The sequence below is a fragment of the Seriola lalandi genome, unplaced genomic scaffold (genome assembly GCF_002814215.2).
Source record: "Seriola lalandi dorsalis isolate HSWRI2012SDOR001 ecotype SW California unplaced genomic scaffold, Sedor1 jcf7180002054972, whole genome shotgun sequence".
NCBI classification, from domain to species: Eukaryota; Metazoa; Chordata; class Actinopteri; order Carangiformes; family Carangidae; genus Seriola; species Seriola lalandi.
Window position 1 is genome coordinate 6,226,725 of NW_019525660.1, and position 16,623 is coordinate 6,243,347.

At 40.1% G+C, this 16,623-nt stretch overlaps 1 protein-coding gene across 5 annotated transcripts in view; it reads right to left on the minus strand.

Annotated features, from left to right (window-relative positions):
• Window positions 1-16,623, minus strand: part of ntng1a (netrin g1a) — a 103,989-nt gene that overhangs the window by 18,021 nt on the left and 69,345 nt on the right. For all 5 annotated transcript variants that reach the window (XM_087171738.1, XM_087171739.1, XM_023398186.2 and 2 more), the window contains exons 4-5: window positions 12,379-12,551; window positions 169-195 (exon numbers count right to left, since the gene is read on the minus strand). In XM_087171738.1, the coding sequence (XP_087027864.1) occupies window positions 169-195; window positions 12,379-12,551 (200 nt within the window). The remainder of the gene's footprint in view (window positions 1-168; window positions 196-12,378; window positions 12,552-16,623) is intronic.

Genomic DNA, 16,623 nt, shown 5'->3' on the forward strand with positions numbered 1-16,623 from the left:
CCTCCCAAAAAAAGGTTCATCAACAACTGTTGAGCAATCCTTCGCAGGAAGATTGAAATCAGAAATGAACACTTGGCATCAAGTTCAGGGGATGTATGGTGAACAGTGGCACAATAGGCAAAGCAAAGCATCAAGCATTCATATAGTTCTTTGTAACAGTTTACTTACTAACTGGACCAATGTTATTAGGAACACCTGCAAGAGAGGAAGAGAAAGAACAACTTAAATCAAGGCATATGACTGAGTTTAAGGCAACAGCTGCAGCATTTCTCCTTGAGAAGGGAAGTATACTGTCAGTCCTGATTCGTCACGATGAGCTGGCTACACATGACATTTAGTCTGAGTGCTAGTGTTGGTGTTCACTGTGATTTGAAAGTGCTGTCTGCTGCATGTTTAGCTTCACACTTGTTTGGTTTCTTCTGGTTTCCTCCATTATTTCTGCTTTGATGTCCCTGCTGTTAGTAGTGCCAGAAAAGGTCACTGCTGCCTGCTCCCGCAGCAAAGGGTACAAAATGTCCAAACGTCACTGAAAAACTAATTCTGGGCTCACAACAGGCTCACTGACAGTCAGCGAAGGTGATATTTGAGTTATTTTAAAGTTTAAAAGTTGTATACTGCTTTAAAATGCTTCTCGGCACATCAGCCTTTAAAATGTGTTGCCAAAGACATAAGGCAGAATTCTCATGCACACACACACGCTCACACAACATATCAAATGGCATCATAGATGGCAAACTCTGCCTCTGACGCCAGAGGACATGTTTTATCCCACTGCCTGCCTGTCTGTCCCTCCATCAAGCAATCCCTCGTGCCAAACAGCCACTGAGCAGATAATACAGTCTGTCTCATCCCCATGGTGACCAGATCTCTCCCACACCAGGACACTGGCTTGCTGTTTGAGAAGATGGTGGAGAGGGAGACATTCACAGACTTCTTGCACCAATCACTTCACCATCTGATCCAACCACCAACATCTTGGTTTGGATATTAATTAGTTGTGTAAATATGGCTGTCACACTCGTTCACATCTGCGGCAACTTCACACATTATCAAGCTCAGACAATGTTAGAAAGCTCTTTGCCATTTTCTCTGTTTGAAATCTGTGTTCTTCAAAGGCACGTGAACACGTTTTTTTGATCAGTGTTTGTTTTCAGAGGAATTTGCTTCCAGGACATAGAAGCCAGTTCCACTTTTTCTAATCATCCGTTTGAACAGAGGCGCTCCCATTCACTCTACCTCCTGCCCTCAATAAGGCAGTCTGCCCACAAAAACAAACAACCCCCTCACCATGGGAGGGGAAGCATGCTGGGCAACAGGAGAAAAGCACCCACATAAACTGGAGAAGAAATTAAATAAAAGGAGCTCTCTCTTCCCCTCTCGCTCACATCTCTCTCGTCTTCCGCTCACCACCAACTTACGGCGGTGGAAGCTGAGGAGGCAAGCAGGCATCTGTGCAGGATTTTTGGTGGGGCCCTTTCATCTAATGGAGCCATCATGAAATATCTCCAAGTTCTCAGGGGAAACATGAGGATATCCTGAGTGTTTGTGTGTGTGTGTGTGTGTGTGTGTTTGTGTATGTGGACTTTGATCAAACTCCTGTCATTCAATCACTCTTCCTCTGATCTCCTGCCTGCCAGCTGTGTTTAGGAGCCAAATCTGTGACCTGTCTAAGAGCTGTGAAGTACAGGAGGCTGTGCTGACACACGGAGGCAGAGCGTAATGGATGTCAAACCTCAAGGGGGTGAGCAGATGCTAACCAGGAGACAGGAAGGACAAGGACAAGGGCAATCTGAATCACAATCGCCTTAATCACCAAGTACAGTCTGATTTGGCAACATTGGTGTCACAATACTGATACAATAGTACAGTGAATGCTCTATCTAACTTAGTTCACATACATAATGACCAGAGTGGGACAGTTATGTGTTATTGAATAACACCACTGTTTGTTTTATTGCAGCTACCTGTAGCCTCTCTTTTATTTGACCAAATATCGCTAATTAAGTTAATTAATTAATTAATTTAAAATTTAATTAATTTATTGATTTTCAGAATCTCATTATTTTAATTAATTTTACTTAAAGCCAACATTGTTTAAATATTAATATACTTTCTATACTAAAATCCCTAATCATGTGTGCCTCTTTGAGATCTGATAAAATGTCTAATTTATTTGTCTAATCATAGTTTAGTGTTTGTAATTTGCCCCAAAAGCTGTGCATGACCATAGTATGAGTTTGGGAGGTTCTTTTAACCTTTCTAAAAGAGCAAACGTGTAATTACTGGATTAAAATGTTTGCTCAAAGGTAATCATTACTACTCACAGCAGTAACCAAGTGGTAATGTTACCTCCATGGCAAGTGGCGCATAATTCACCAACATAACTACATTTATTTATGGAGGTTACGTTAAAAAAAACCTTGTTCATAACTAGAATGGTGTAAGAGTTTAGGGTCAAGTTAGCTGCTCTGACTTTGGTCTGACACTGCAGCAATCCCAGCCAACATAACCTGAGTCAATGCTGGCTTTGCCAAACACAATGTAAGTTATTCCATAAATATAAATTCTTTAGTAATGTTTAAAAACATACTGGGTTAAACAGGGTTATGTTTCCTTTTTCCTTATCATACCTGGATCTAGTTATCACCATTTCTACCTTAAAATTAGTCAATCTGCATGATTATAGCAGATATGGACACCATTATCATCTACTTTCACCTGTATTACAAACTCTATTCATGCATACACTGCTGAGCCAAACATACATTTACAAAGGTCCTCCAGTAATTCACGAAGTTGAAAATGTTAGACTGAAAGTGTTTTAGCTCTGTAACTGAACTGCAAAAAAAAAAAGCAGTAATGCAGTGCTAAAAAGGGCCCGGTTAAGTACCTGACAGAGCAATAATACACAGGCACTATCTACATCTAGTCTGGAAGATTAGCAAGGGACCCGCAACATTAACTGGATAGGGATATAAATATAAAACCAGAGGGAGGGAGAGGTGACTTGCTTCTGTTATTATGGTGCAGACTTCTGTACTGTGAACTGTAAGTTTGAACATAGAAAAAATTCTTCATATTGTGATGAAAAATGTTCAAACAGGGTTGCACTGTATGTGACTCTTGTTTGCCCTCAGCAAAATATCAGAGACCTCAGCCGTACTGTTGTACTAGAGGGGTGTGTTGAACCCGTCACACATCAATAAGATGATGCTTGTAACAATGTTATGAAGAATATCTCGTAATTACACATTGTAAAATAGTTGTTGCACTTGTATTCAATGCACTGTGGTATGTTGTCCCTTCCTTTCCTGATGTAAATGTACTTGTAATATCAATCATGCTTTATACAAACAAATTAAGTGTTAATCAAAGTGACTGCTCATTTGACAAATTACACTTTGTCACTCTGTTGAGTTCGGGGCCAAATAACCTTATCTTCCGGGTCATGATCTGGAACACCAATGGCCTGTCAGGATAATTATTTGCTGCTTTATGAACAACCTGTGGGGTTCGAGCAGATGTCCAGGATCCCATGTCGGGTCATTCGATTAATTTTCAATCACCGTCATTTCCAATCCCCTTCACCTGCCTGGCCCCACCATTACAAGGCACGGCTGCGATCTAATTCTGTCCTATCACACAGGAAGAACATTAGGAGCCGCTTATGTTGACGGTGTGCTCCATTGATTTTTATGAGCTGTGCAGGGATCATGCGAGCTGCTGAGTGGTGAACATGATCTCAGAAGGGGTGTGTGATTCACTGAACATGATCTGTGTGCATGTGGGGTCAGCACATGTGACACACACACACACACACACACACACACACACATGCACGTGGGCATTAAAATACAGTAGAGAGCCAGAGTCATGAGGGGCATCAATGGAGTTACAATAAATGTCACTTCACAGAGCAGCGTTTTTCAAATCCTACTACTTGATGCTCATACTTCACTGGTTCAGTTCCAGTTATGCCGTCAACCATCCAGGATCACTGTAAATGGATTATTAGACACCCTTAATGAAATGTTCTCCCGTGGTTCTATGGGCTTTAACTATTTGGCATACATCCCATTTCCTCTTTGAACAAACTCATCTGTCATTTATTCACCCTCAGTGTTTCCACACATGTACAGAAGGAAAGGACAAATGTGCCATATGGTTCCTAGATTCTACTGTCAAGAGCACGTTCAGTTGCTGGTGTGGAAGTCAGATTGTGTGTCTTTTTTTGTGTGTGTGAGAGAGATGGGGAGATGCGGGCGTCATTACATTGTTTCTGTCAGTATCCATTCTGCGCTGACCTTCGATATGTCTCACCTGTTTGCCTTGGCGCTACCTGGGCTACTCTGGAAAGGGGCTTATCTGCTGAATTTCCACAGCAAGCAAAGTTGGTAATTACTTTCCTGGCTGCCATCATTTTATAGCAATCCATCATCATCTGGAGCTCTTTGGCTATATAGAGCCCGGTGATGGTGACAGGCATTGCTAACTGGTTAGCAGCAGAAAGGCTGCCAAAACCAAGCACACGGCATGCAACTTGATTGAATTCCTCAGGAGTAAAATTACGGCTTGCCTTGCCAGAGTCGTTCGTTCGCTCTTAATGTGTAGATCTGAATTGAAGGTGGCAAGTCTTAAAGTGCCCAGGAGCAAGTTGGAAGGAGCACAGTTTAAGGTTTCAGGGATGGAATGAGGTGTACGTCGGTGGTGGCAGCAATGGGGGAAGGAGGGGGAAAAAAATCTGGAGATGGAAGAAACAAATATTTGAAAGAAAGATTACCGTCACAGCCTCACAGAGCCGAGATGTGGAAAAGACAGAGTAAACAAGCTTGGTCTCTGGGGTGGTTGGGGGTGTTGTGGGGGAGAGAGAAAGAACACGAGCATGAAACAAATCAAGAGATGGAGCAAAAACAGGCAGAGGCAGAGAAGAAGAAGAAGTAAGGGAAAGAAAAAGAAAGGTGGTGTGAAAGGAGGGCAGAAGGAGCAACAGAATGAGAGGATGCAAAACAACAGGTGATGAGTTTTAGAGAGAAAAAAAGAAAGAGAATGGGGATAAAATGGAAATTCAAATAGCTGTGGAGAAAGGAATAAAAGCAGAAATGAGTGGGTGAAGGTGGAAGTGAAGCTATGTGTGCACAGCAAGCGTGTTTATGTGTGTAGATGCATAAACACATGGCAGTCAGTGAATACACAGAAGAGCTGTGAGCCTGATGAAAAAACTCACAAGACACACTGTATTTAGATTTAAAGGGAAATGACACCCAAATTAAATACCTTCTATTTAATCAAGCAATGGTTAAAATTAATGGAACCCACTGTTTATACTCATATTTGCACCAGTTTAATAACAGTAATGTGATTACATTAGTGCTGCATTACCGCTTCATTAGTAAAACAGAGTGTAGAGTAATGTGATTACACTGATGCATTAGTTAGTAATGTGCTACCCAGGGCTCATTTAACTATTTAATGGATATAATGCATTTTTAAAAACAACAGATTTTTGAAGGCAGTTTGCTTTATGTTTGTGCAAATTAAATCAGAATCTCTGTCGCCAACATAATATAGGGAGCACAACTTGGAGATGTGTATATATATATATGTATATACAGTAATGGTTGTTTGTGTTCACTGATAAAGGAATAAGATTTATTCCACAGTGGCATTATCAGTTCCTCTGGGATTTCGTCTTGCCATTGATATATATATATACTTCCTCTGCAAGAGGGAAGATTAATCAGAGAAATCTAAATTTGTGTATGTGCGTTTCTGCAAATGAGTGTGAGGTGTTACGTTTGTGTGTGTGAGTGTGTTTGGTGACATTTCTATGATCAGCACCTCACAGTTGGACTGCAGGACTGATAATCAGGCTGAAGCATCTGCTAGCTCTGCATTAATGTACACTAATTAGAGAACAACAGCAGAAAAAATGCAATTTGTAAGTCATATAAAATGATACTTGTTATTGTTACTGCCACCTCCTGATGTGACAATGCTCCTTTCATCTAGGATACAGGATTTTTCAGTGGGATGGAGGGCTGATGTGGATCTTCATTCCAGGCAGGGGATGAATCATTACAGTGAAATCCACTGCATGTCCATGCCTTTCACTGCTTTGATCAAAGGAGATCCATAAACTCTGAGGCTGGCTCCAGCTAAATCTGTACAAGTGTTTCCTAATCCTGCCCTGACAAGGAAATCTATTCCTCTTATCAAGATACAAACGGAACAAATGAGGACTTTTTCCCCTGAAAACAGTTATATGGAAAAAAAGAAGGAAGCTATTTCAGTACTACATGATTTAGACATATTTCGGTTAAATTATCTCTCTGAATATTGGCACCAAAGACAGTCAAATAGCAGTGTAGTCAAAATATCACAGCACAAAAAAACTCTTCTGCTGCTCAACATGTTTCACTAGATGCTGTGGAATGACCTGAAGAGAGCAGCTCACACCAGACATCCCAAGAATATGTTTGAGCTGAAGCAGTTTTATTGGAAGAATGGTCCAAACATCCTCTGAATATTGTGCAGGTCTGAACAACCAGTTTTGAAATCAAAGGGTTCACTTACTTTCTCCACCAGCACTGTGCTTAATGAGTGTGTTCAATAAAGACACAAACGAGTTTCACTGTTTATGTCTTATTAACTCAAGCACATTGTGTTTCTCTTCACACTGACTCAGATGAAGATTTTCTGACCAGTCAATGCAGAAAACCCTTTTCTTTCCACTGCATATAACTTCACTGTTCCTGTCACCACAAACAGAGAGGTCACAACCTTCACAACCTTAAATAGCTTCTCTCTGTTCTTTTTGCACCATGCTAGCTTGTCATTCCCTGGTGATCATTTTTTCATTTGCGCAGATATAAAGAAACTTTGTCCTTGATGAAATCAGAAGTCAGAATGCAATTTCAATCTGCAGAGGGATTTGACATGAATCAGTTTCCGTACATATAGCTGTTTCAAGTTTTCATTAGTCTGTGACATAAGCCACATTAAACTTACAATACTAAAATTTGTAATTATCAAAAATGCTGTCAAGCAGCTTCAAATCATAAAACTCCTTGTTTGTGGATTAGAGTCAGATGTGCCCCAGCCGGCATTACTCTATAGTCAACAAATCCCATAAAAAGACACAACAATGTGGGTTGTGTGTTCTTCTTTTTTTTTTTCTTTTTTTTTCTGTAAACATTGTTTTGGACAGGTTGTCCTCTTCTCTAATTACTTTGACTGAGATGGACAAGACAGTTGTATTGGCTCAGTTGCGTGTGCACTCACTGATAACTGACTGTCAAAACCAAATATCATTTAAGTTTATTACGAATAGGTTGAACCTTTTTTTCCTATTCAGTTTATTATTCTGTCACAGTTCAATGATGAAAAACTTTTAAGGTCTCATCCAAAAACATTGAATTATATAAAATTATGCAAATACAATATTCAAATATTTAAGCACATATTCAAAACAGCTGGACAGTCTTTTAGCAAATATTACTCAAAGAGAAATAAACAGTGCATTTGGTGGGGACTATTTTCAGCCTTATATTTCTGGCAGCAGAGCAGTGCATAAAATTTGACTCAAAATAAACCACAGCGCTTATGTTCATCAGTAATTATGGAACATGTCACCCAGTACAACAGTGTGATTATAAGCTCTTAGGTACAGAGGAATATTGTTGATAAGAAAAAATAGACTTATCCTTTAAAAGCAGTTTTTAAGAAGCATTACAAAATTCCTGTGGTTGAAATTTAGTGGATTGCACTGCTTTAGTTGAAGTATGCACTGTCTGACTTCCTGCTGACAATAATAGCTAAGCTAGGCTTGTCTCACGTTCACTTGGACTCAATATCTAGTGAACTCCTTTAGGGAATCCCTTCAAATTTGTCTCAAATATCCACTTGGACTTAAGGATGAACTGATTACATTTTGGTGGTCAAAGGTTGGTGGGTTTTAGGCCATAACTCAGGAATTCATATGCGAAAAATGTCTAATAGGATAAAATTAAGTAATGAAATTTTATATCCAAACGGTCAAAGGCCAACTTCATTGTGACATCATAATGTTCTTTAACAACACTTCTGGCCAATATTCAATGCTGTAACTCAGGAATAGAAGGTTAGATTGTGACCATATTTTCTGCAGCTTGCCTGGTTGGCTGAGGCATACAATGCAAGGCGGTAATTCTTGTTCAACATACAGTACTGGAATACAGGAGTGAAAATGTTAAATTCTCCAAATCCAGTTATCCATGTAAAGTGTATTTTAGGATTTTGCCTTTTAATATAACATCCAGGAAACATTTTCACTATTTGAAATGAACTTTTCAGAGGCCACACGGCTCTGCCCACTACCCCGCCGGCCTGTATCTCCTTCAGTATCCCTCCGCCCTACAGTGGAATGAACTGCCATGGTTAATTCTCAAACTGATCCTTCTCCTTCTGTCTCCACACGGAGAGGAAGCGAGAATGAGTGAGGCTGAGAGACGGTAGGGGAGGGAGGGAGTGAGAGACATAGATGGAGAGAGGGAAAATGAGAGAGACAGAGCCACCCCAGAAGGCTGAGTTAGCTGTGGCAGAGAGTGATGCCCACTTCCCCTCCTTCTATCTCTGCCATCCTTTTCTTTCTATATCACTTTTTAAATTCTGCTCTTCTTCTCTGCTCCCAACACAGCGCCACTGTAATACGACATATCATCCCGCCTAACTCCACACCCCCACCAGATGATGATTCATCGATCTCCTTATCGCATCAGACGACTTGATGGGCATAGTAAAAAGAAATTAAATCTTAATTAAATTTTCATCTTTGACAAATTTGTCTCCACAGAGCTGCCATATGTTCACTGAGTTTGAGGAAAAACACTGAGAGGGAAGGAGACTTTGGAATTGGTGTTGAATGAGCTTGAAAATTACAAACAACAGCACAAAGGTGCATTTTTCTGTCAGCCTTGTGCATTTCTTTTCTATTCAGGAGGGATTGCCTTGAATTCCTATAGATTTTTCACAGCGTTATTACATTATGGATTTTTTCCCTCCTAGACAAAGTATAATAATGCACTTTATACTAAGACTGTTTTTCATCACCTGCAGGGAATGTGAGTGTATGTGTGCGTATGTCCCCTTGTGTCGTTATGAATGTGCGTGTGAACATTTTAAGGAGTGTTTGTGCAGGTTGAAATGAGCACCCGTGTGTGTTCGTGTGTGTTTGTTTGTTTGTGTGTGTGTGTGCATGTCACCTTTTTTAATAATGTGCTGTCAATCTGGGCTCTGGGGATGGCCATTTTACTAACCCTGCCTAACTCTCATAACGCTGATCCTCTGGGAGGGAGAATAAGTCATCAGACGGTGACCGAGAGTCCTCGAGCACCGTTGAGAAAAGCAGAAATCACAGTGGACGCAATAAGGAGACAGGATGAAACTGGGGCTTTTAAATTCAGGCCTGCACACTCAGACTTATGGCCCCCCTCATCACTTTGCTGTTTTAGGTGATGTATGGAAGCTGAACCTGTGTTCATGTGGTCTCGTAAGAGACGATAACAAGACTTGGATGATGTTGACTGTTTGTATATTAAACGTAAAAGCTCCATCTACCCATCCACTCATTCATTCATTCATTCAGTCATTCAAGCAGACAGCTTAACTGCCTCTTAGTCGCCATTAACAAGTATTGCAAAGTTTACATGTGAGGCATTAGACTTGAATCATTGCTTAGCTCCTTACTTCAGTGCCACTAAACTACTGCACATGTTGGGAGGACTGTGTGACACTGTGTCCTTGTTTGGTTCATTCCCCAGGAAGAGCAGCTGTTGCTTTTTCTGTTAGGGATCCAAATAAACAATGATGTTAGAGAGGAAACCTTTTAAGAAAATCAGGAAATGGATATTATATATTATTATTATATTACAATTTTGTATGCCTTGTAAAAAAAAACAGTGCATTCTTGCTTCTATTCAAGACAAGTTGATCTGTAAAACCTAATATCACAAACACTGCGTATCATTCAAGAACATTTTTCTATTCTTATCCTAAACCTCGCCTAGTTTGCTCAAATGAGTCAGATTCAGAAAACTCTCTTAAGTGCACAACGTTGCTGTAAATCACTTGTTTTATGTATATGAAAGCCACCTGTTTGTGAGGAGGTGTGTGTTCATGAGATGTGATCATTAGCATGAACAACCCCCCCTACATTGCAACAGAGGGCTGTTAGTTCTGCCCTTTTTGTTTTGTTTTTTAATTGACAAATACATATTCAACAATGGTGGTCTTATCAAATATAGGCCCACATCAACAAAGGTGCACCACAGCCCAAGCTGACAAAGAAAGATTCCACATGTTATGTGATATCATCACAAGACATTAGATTTCACCACAAGACACTTGGCCCACTTTCTACAGCTCAAGCGGGAGCAAATAATTGGTTCTATCCTACATTAGCATTGCAGCTGCAGCTGAAGAACATTACTCATGAACTGCAACACATGTAGTGGACAACAGCAACAGTCTACTGCTAGTTTGAATGAATAGATCATACATGGAACTATGACAACAGCACATATATGCAATGGAGTAGGTTTATTATAGACCAGAGTGTCCCCAGTGGTCATGATTGGGAACCATACATATTGCTTTGTGTAACATCCTTCACTGAAAAGACCCTGGGGGTCGATGTGGGGGTGGTATGTATCCCAAGTGAATGAACTGCATGATGTAGCCACTTGGGCTTATTTTCCACCTAATCTTGTGAAATGCCAAATAATTTGTGAATGAAACAGTCTAATCATTGTTTAAAACTATGAACAGGAAAGCAGGACCTATAGTCCCGGCCATACGTTTTTGGACAGCTGCACATTTTTGTTCTTCAGGCTCTGAGCTTCTGCACATTCAAGTTGAAATAAATTAATGGATACATTGAAGTGCTAAGTCTCAGCTTTAATTTGAGTAGGTTTATATCAATAGTGCCTGAAGCTTCAAAAATAATTGGAGATACATGTGAAGTGAAACAAAATCATCATATTTAATATCTAGTGGAAAATTCTTTGTAGTCAACGACAGCCTCAAGTCTTAAACGCACAGACATAGCAGGTGGTTTGAATCTTCCTCCTCATACTGTAGCTGGAATTCCAAAAACTGCATTGGGATAAAAGAGTAAAACATCTGCTCTGCACTGTCCATTCTAGGTTTTTTACTTTTTTTTTAATACAGGTTTTCACACGCTAAAATTTGTATGAGTCCCACCACAAACCTTTAGGACTGCAAAACAGGAGACTGAGTCATAAGATTTTTAAAAAACGCACAAAAAATCAGTCATAAATAATCATTGCTTTGTTTATTCTTACCTCCTAGAATATTGTTCTCAGTTACTGCTTTTGACAGTTACTACTGCGTCATCTATCTGGACCTGTTTCAGGAGGTCTACAAGTCACTTCCCTAACTTGAATCCAAGTCATAAAAACTTGAAATTGAAAGGTAATGTGAAATGAAACCCTGACACACGCTCAGTTTTCTCCCACACAGAGGGTCTTGCGTGGTCTTGTCAGTCAAAGCACTGACTTGATGTCAAGGGTGTTTTGTAAAGGATGGGAAAGCAGCTGCTGCTGCTGCAGATGCTACTGGGCAGCCTTTACTTAAACTTGTGTTGACAGGGGGAGTCCAGTAGAAGGTATCAGGGACACAATAAACCTACTGTACCTGCTGTATCCTCGTCTAATGCTTGCACTATATGCATGTTTAGAGAATTGTGTGCACGGTTACATTTAGTGACTGTACTGTGCTGTGTGGTTTCTTTATCACCTGCCAACACTATTCTTTTTTCAGTTTTCCCATATTTAACATGAATTAACATGATTTTGCAAATCTTTAGTCCAATTTTCAACCCAACTCTTACGAAGACTTTCATGTCCAAATAAAGCTGTTGGGCTAAGTCACAACACTAAATGAGACTCAGGTCTTGTATTTGGACACATTTGTTTCCACAGAATATTATACATCAAAAATACAACAGTTAGACTCCTGTCTTTGCTTCTGAGCCTTTTATCTCTTTGAAACATTGTTAATTGCTTCACGTTGCTTTGAAACCTCACAACTCTATATCTCACAATTAATGTGGTGATTGTCAGAACTCTCAAAGATGACACACAGGGTACTGCTAATTGGGATTCGACTTTTATCACTTGTCGGTGCAGTTGCCTTTGTTATGTTGAGTCAAAATTTCACAGGAAATCTCAATTTTTTTGTCAAGACCTTGTATTTTTGTTATATTTCTTGCTCTTCCATGTGACCCATCCTTGTCACAAGTCTGTGTGTGTGTTTCTGTGTGTGTGTGTGTGTGTGTGTGTGTGTGTGTGTGTGTGTGTGTGTGTGTGTGTCCGTACTCACAAATATTAGCCGTGCCCTTGGGGATGGGCAGGTAGGAGCCAGCACTCCATGCTCGCCCCTGGTAATTCCTCTTACAGCGGCCACAGTCGGGCCCAGTGGTGTTGTGTTCACACTCGCAGCTCAACTTCTCTTTGTCATACACACAGCTGTTGGCGTGGAGGTTGCACTTGCACCTGTCAAAGAGGGAGGGGAGGGCGTTTGGGAGTTGAGAGAGGACAACCACATCAATATGAGTGAATTTTTCTACCACTGAATTAAAAACACGCAGCTTTCATTTTGTCGGACAATGCGGCTGAAGGGCAGTGTGTCCTTCACTAGTGGTGGCATTGGAACACAGGCAGAAAAGCTAGTTGCTTCTTCATCTTCAAGAGAAGCTAGTTCAAAAGGAGGCAGGCCATTGCAAGAACAAATCTGACATCTTTATTTCCTCCCTTTTCTTTCTGCCCTCTCCACTCGGGAAGGTATAGCTCCGATTTAATTGTCCCACTGGAGGATGCATAATTGTAGTAAGGCCACAGTTGATGGACGAGGGAAGAGAGCGCGACAAAGAGGTGCGAGGGGAGGCTGATGAAAACAAGCCAAGTTAAATTGTGGAACAAGCAGTGGGAGAATGAAGGCATCAAGGCTTCATTCTCAGAGAATAGCTCAGAGTTAGCCAGAGGGCGGCACGGAGCAACAGCACGGATACGTTCTCTAAGACAAATTAATATGAGATGAGAGCTCAGAAGCATATTTTCAGTCTGGAAGGAGGGACTCCCTTAAGGTACACTAAATCCTCATTCACATCCTCCTCACCAGAACCTTCATTTAACAATAAACTCAGCAAGTTCATTTTCTGCTGTGGCTCGATGAGTACTGAGGGGATATCTATCTGTTGAATTAATTTATGGTCCTCATGCAGCATAATGTACTCTGAAGAATACAGAGAACTTTGAATTGCTAGACCTCTTTTTGAAGAACTTTGCAACAACATGTGTGAGTGCAGTAAGGTTGTGATGAAGCTTTGGGACAATGCCTCTCAAGACAGCCCAGTGGGATTTGAATGGTTTATTCAATATTAGATGTAGGCTCCTTCCTTTTCACACACTGTTTCAATTATTTTGTCCATCATCTACCAATTTACAAGACACAACAACCGAGCTGGAATCACTCACTGCTTGAAATATAATATGACGTACTCTCAGCACGAGGATGCTTGATTCTCAAAGACAACCTAACTGTTTGCAAAGCATACCGTGAGTCATGATCCAGAACCAATGCCAACACTGGCTGCAACTTCAAATACAGACTGGAAATCTGACTTCCAACCAGCATGACTCATCATAGATTAATGGCCCTGTGGCTGTTTGTTTATTTTAGGAAAAATGCAGAGAGGCAGACAAAACTATTCAAGCCTGCCCAAAAGCTGTTTTTTTTTTTTTTTTTTTGAGACTGGGAGCCAGGTGAAAGGTATCTCTGCATTGGTTCTAGTGGCACATGGAGGGAGACAGAGGGAAGGTGTTGAGCAGGGAGATGACACAGATAGCCCCACAGTTGTGTTTGCTCACATCTCACTGAGAAACTCCGGTGACAGCTGGCCTCCGTCACCCTGTCCATTCTGCTTCTCCACAGCTTAGCCTGATCCTCGAATTAATATAATCATCAGGAGGAAAAGCACAATCTTAAACCACTCACTGCTTCTTGACCTTGATACTCAAACTATCTGCTGTTTGCCCCAAATTCAAGAGCTGTTTGCTGTGACTGGGTTAGTTAGAGTCTGATAGCTGGTTTTACTTTAGATCCAGTTGCAGGTTGATGAAATACCTGGATTCACAAAGCTCAGAGGCTAAAATCTTGTTGCCCCGCAATAAATCTGCAAAACATTTCAGGCTTCTCATTTCTATTTAGCACTGATAATAGATTTCGCTCAGTAACGCTTTGTAGACATGTGATTAATTGTTTCAGTAACAGAAATCCAGAAATTACATTGTATTTACTAATCCAAGTAATACTCCATTACTTTGACATTTTGAGAATTGGTTGTCATACCGGGAATTTGATAGATGGTTGATATCAGTGTGGCCTCTGTGTTCAGTGCGGAGCACCTTAGGTTGGTGCAGGGGATGAGAAGGCAGCTACAGTGTTGCCAGCACAAGAACTATATTTCTTTTACAACCCCTTTGGCAACTTTTTTTTTTTTTTCAAAAATGCACCTAGCGACAAATATAGGGACTTTATAGCCAGACATTAAGTCTGCTCTCTTGAGAGTCACTAATATTTATCAGCAAATGTTCTTTCATGTGGCTGTGGCTCCCAGGACTGATGTGTAGTGAAGAGAAGCAGCATGTTGACCAATCAGCAGCCAGACAGACATGTGAATGAGCTCTGAATGTGTGCATCTTATGACATATCACTGATTCCCATTGTTTGTCCTTTTTTGCTTTTGCTCTGAACTATTCAACTTCACCATTTAAGTTTTATTATTTACAAGAGAGAATCATTCCAGTGTCTGGATCTGTTTTTATGACACTTCAGTTCCACGGTGTGTACAACCTTCAGGTAGATAGATGTTAGCAACCAGAAAAATAATTACAGCTAATGATGAAGTTAGCTAGAGTCAGTTGTGTCTATTTTCTATGACAGCTGGTCATACTGGACAGAAGAAATGTGACTCCTGCTAACAAAAATGCTCCCACTGCCAAACCCAGGTTTGTTTACATATTGTGTGGTATTAGCTGGCTTTCTAACATTGCTAACAGTTGATGGTAAGCTACATTCAGCAATCTCCTCATGTTCAGAGCCTTGGGGTGTGTGATGGGACTTTTGGAGAGCTGTGTGCAGTTGTCTGCATTAACATTGGTGAACACTGTAGGCTGCTGCTTGTTAAACCACAATGTCTCATTTTCTATTTCTACACTTTTTAATCTGGAGAATTTGGAATTTAAAGGTACGTTTGACTGGGCTGAGTAACTAAAGCAATCTAATTATTTAACAAATTACTTTTGCTGTTCAAGTCTTTTTAATTCAAGTTAAACATATCATGCATATCATACACATGTATAGCTTATACATGTGATAGTTCTGATCAGAGACTTATTTTGGAGGAAGTATCTCATGAGTAAAAGTATGTAAATGTAAGTAAGCAATACCTGTAACTTCAGCATCTCAGATACATTTTTTATTAGTATTTCACATCTTTTGATGCACTTCTTATTTTCAAGTTGTAGCCACAGGTTGTCAACAGTAATTAGACCAACAGTGGTCCAGCCAACAGGAGCTCAACTGAATCCTTGTGTTTCAGCCAAGCAGTTAGTTACAAATGTTGAACGCTGATGTAAAAGGATTCAGATCAGATACCCTTGTGACAACCTTCGTGTTGAGCAAAGCCAGTATGATACAAATATATCTGGTATGAAGCTGTTATAGCAATACACAATAAAGCTAATATTACTGCCAAATGTCCTCAGACAAAAGTCAAAACCTCTGATAATAATACAAAATAAATCAATAAATCAATAAATATTAAAATAATAATAATAATAATAATAATTTTAGTGAAGGGAAACATGCAGACAGTCTAATTTATTTCACTTGTTCACATTTATCTGGTGTCTCTATAACTGATGTTTGTTTAGTCATATCCTAAGAAGGTGCAGCTGACATTTCTCATTATATTTAAATCTTAATTTAGATACTGAGGCTCTCATGTTAAACAATACATGCAGCAAGCACTTTATTAGGAACACCTGCACATTTGCTTATTCATACAATTATGCAACAAAGAACAAAGGCTGTTTTTAGAGAAAAGGGAGGAACTACCCAGTGTTCCTAATAAAGTGCTCTCTACTATCATGTGGTTTAAATAAATAAAAGCATAAACTGTTTTCCATTTCACAGCCACAACTTTGGAGCCTCTCAAAGAGTCCACTTTGAGTTTGAGTGTGACATTCTTTAGAAACACTAAATTAAATCTTCAGCTCCAACTATCATAGTAATATCCAGTCGACACTGGGACATAGTGGGATTGATTGAGGAAAAATTGGTTCCAGTTGAGTCAACGTCCATGAGGAGCTGAAATCAAGGCAAGATTAGAATCAAGTCCCACACAGCCCTGTTCCACGAACTTCCTTACTTTCTCTGTTACAGTCTGGCTTGTTAGTGTGTGGATGTGTGTGTGTCAGAGATGCGGGTGGGGGATGTGGTGTGAAATTACTTCACATGGAGCCCTTAGTGGTTTAACCTTCAGCTTCTTCTAACATTGCCAAC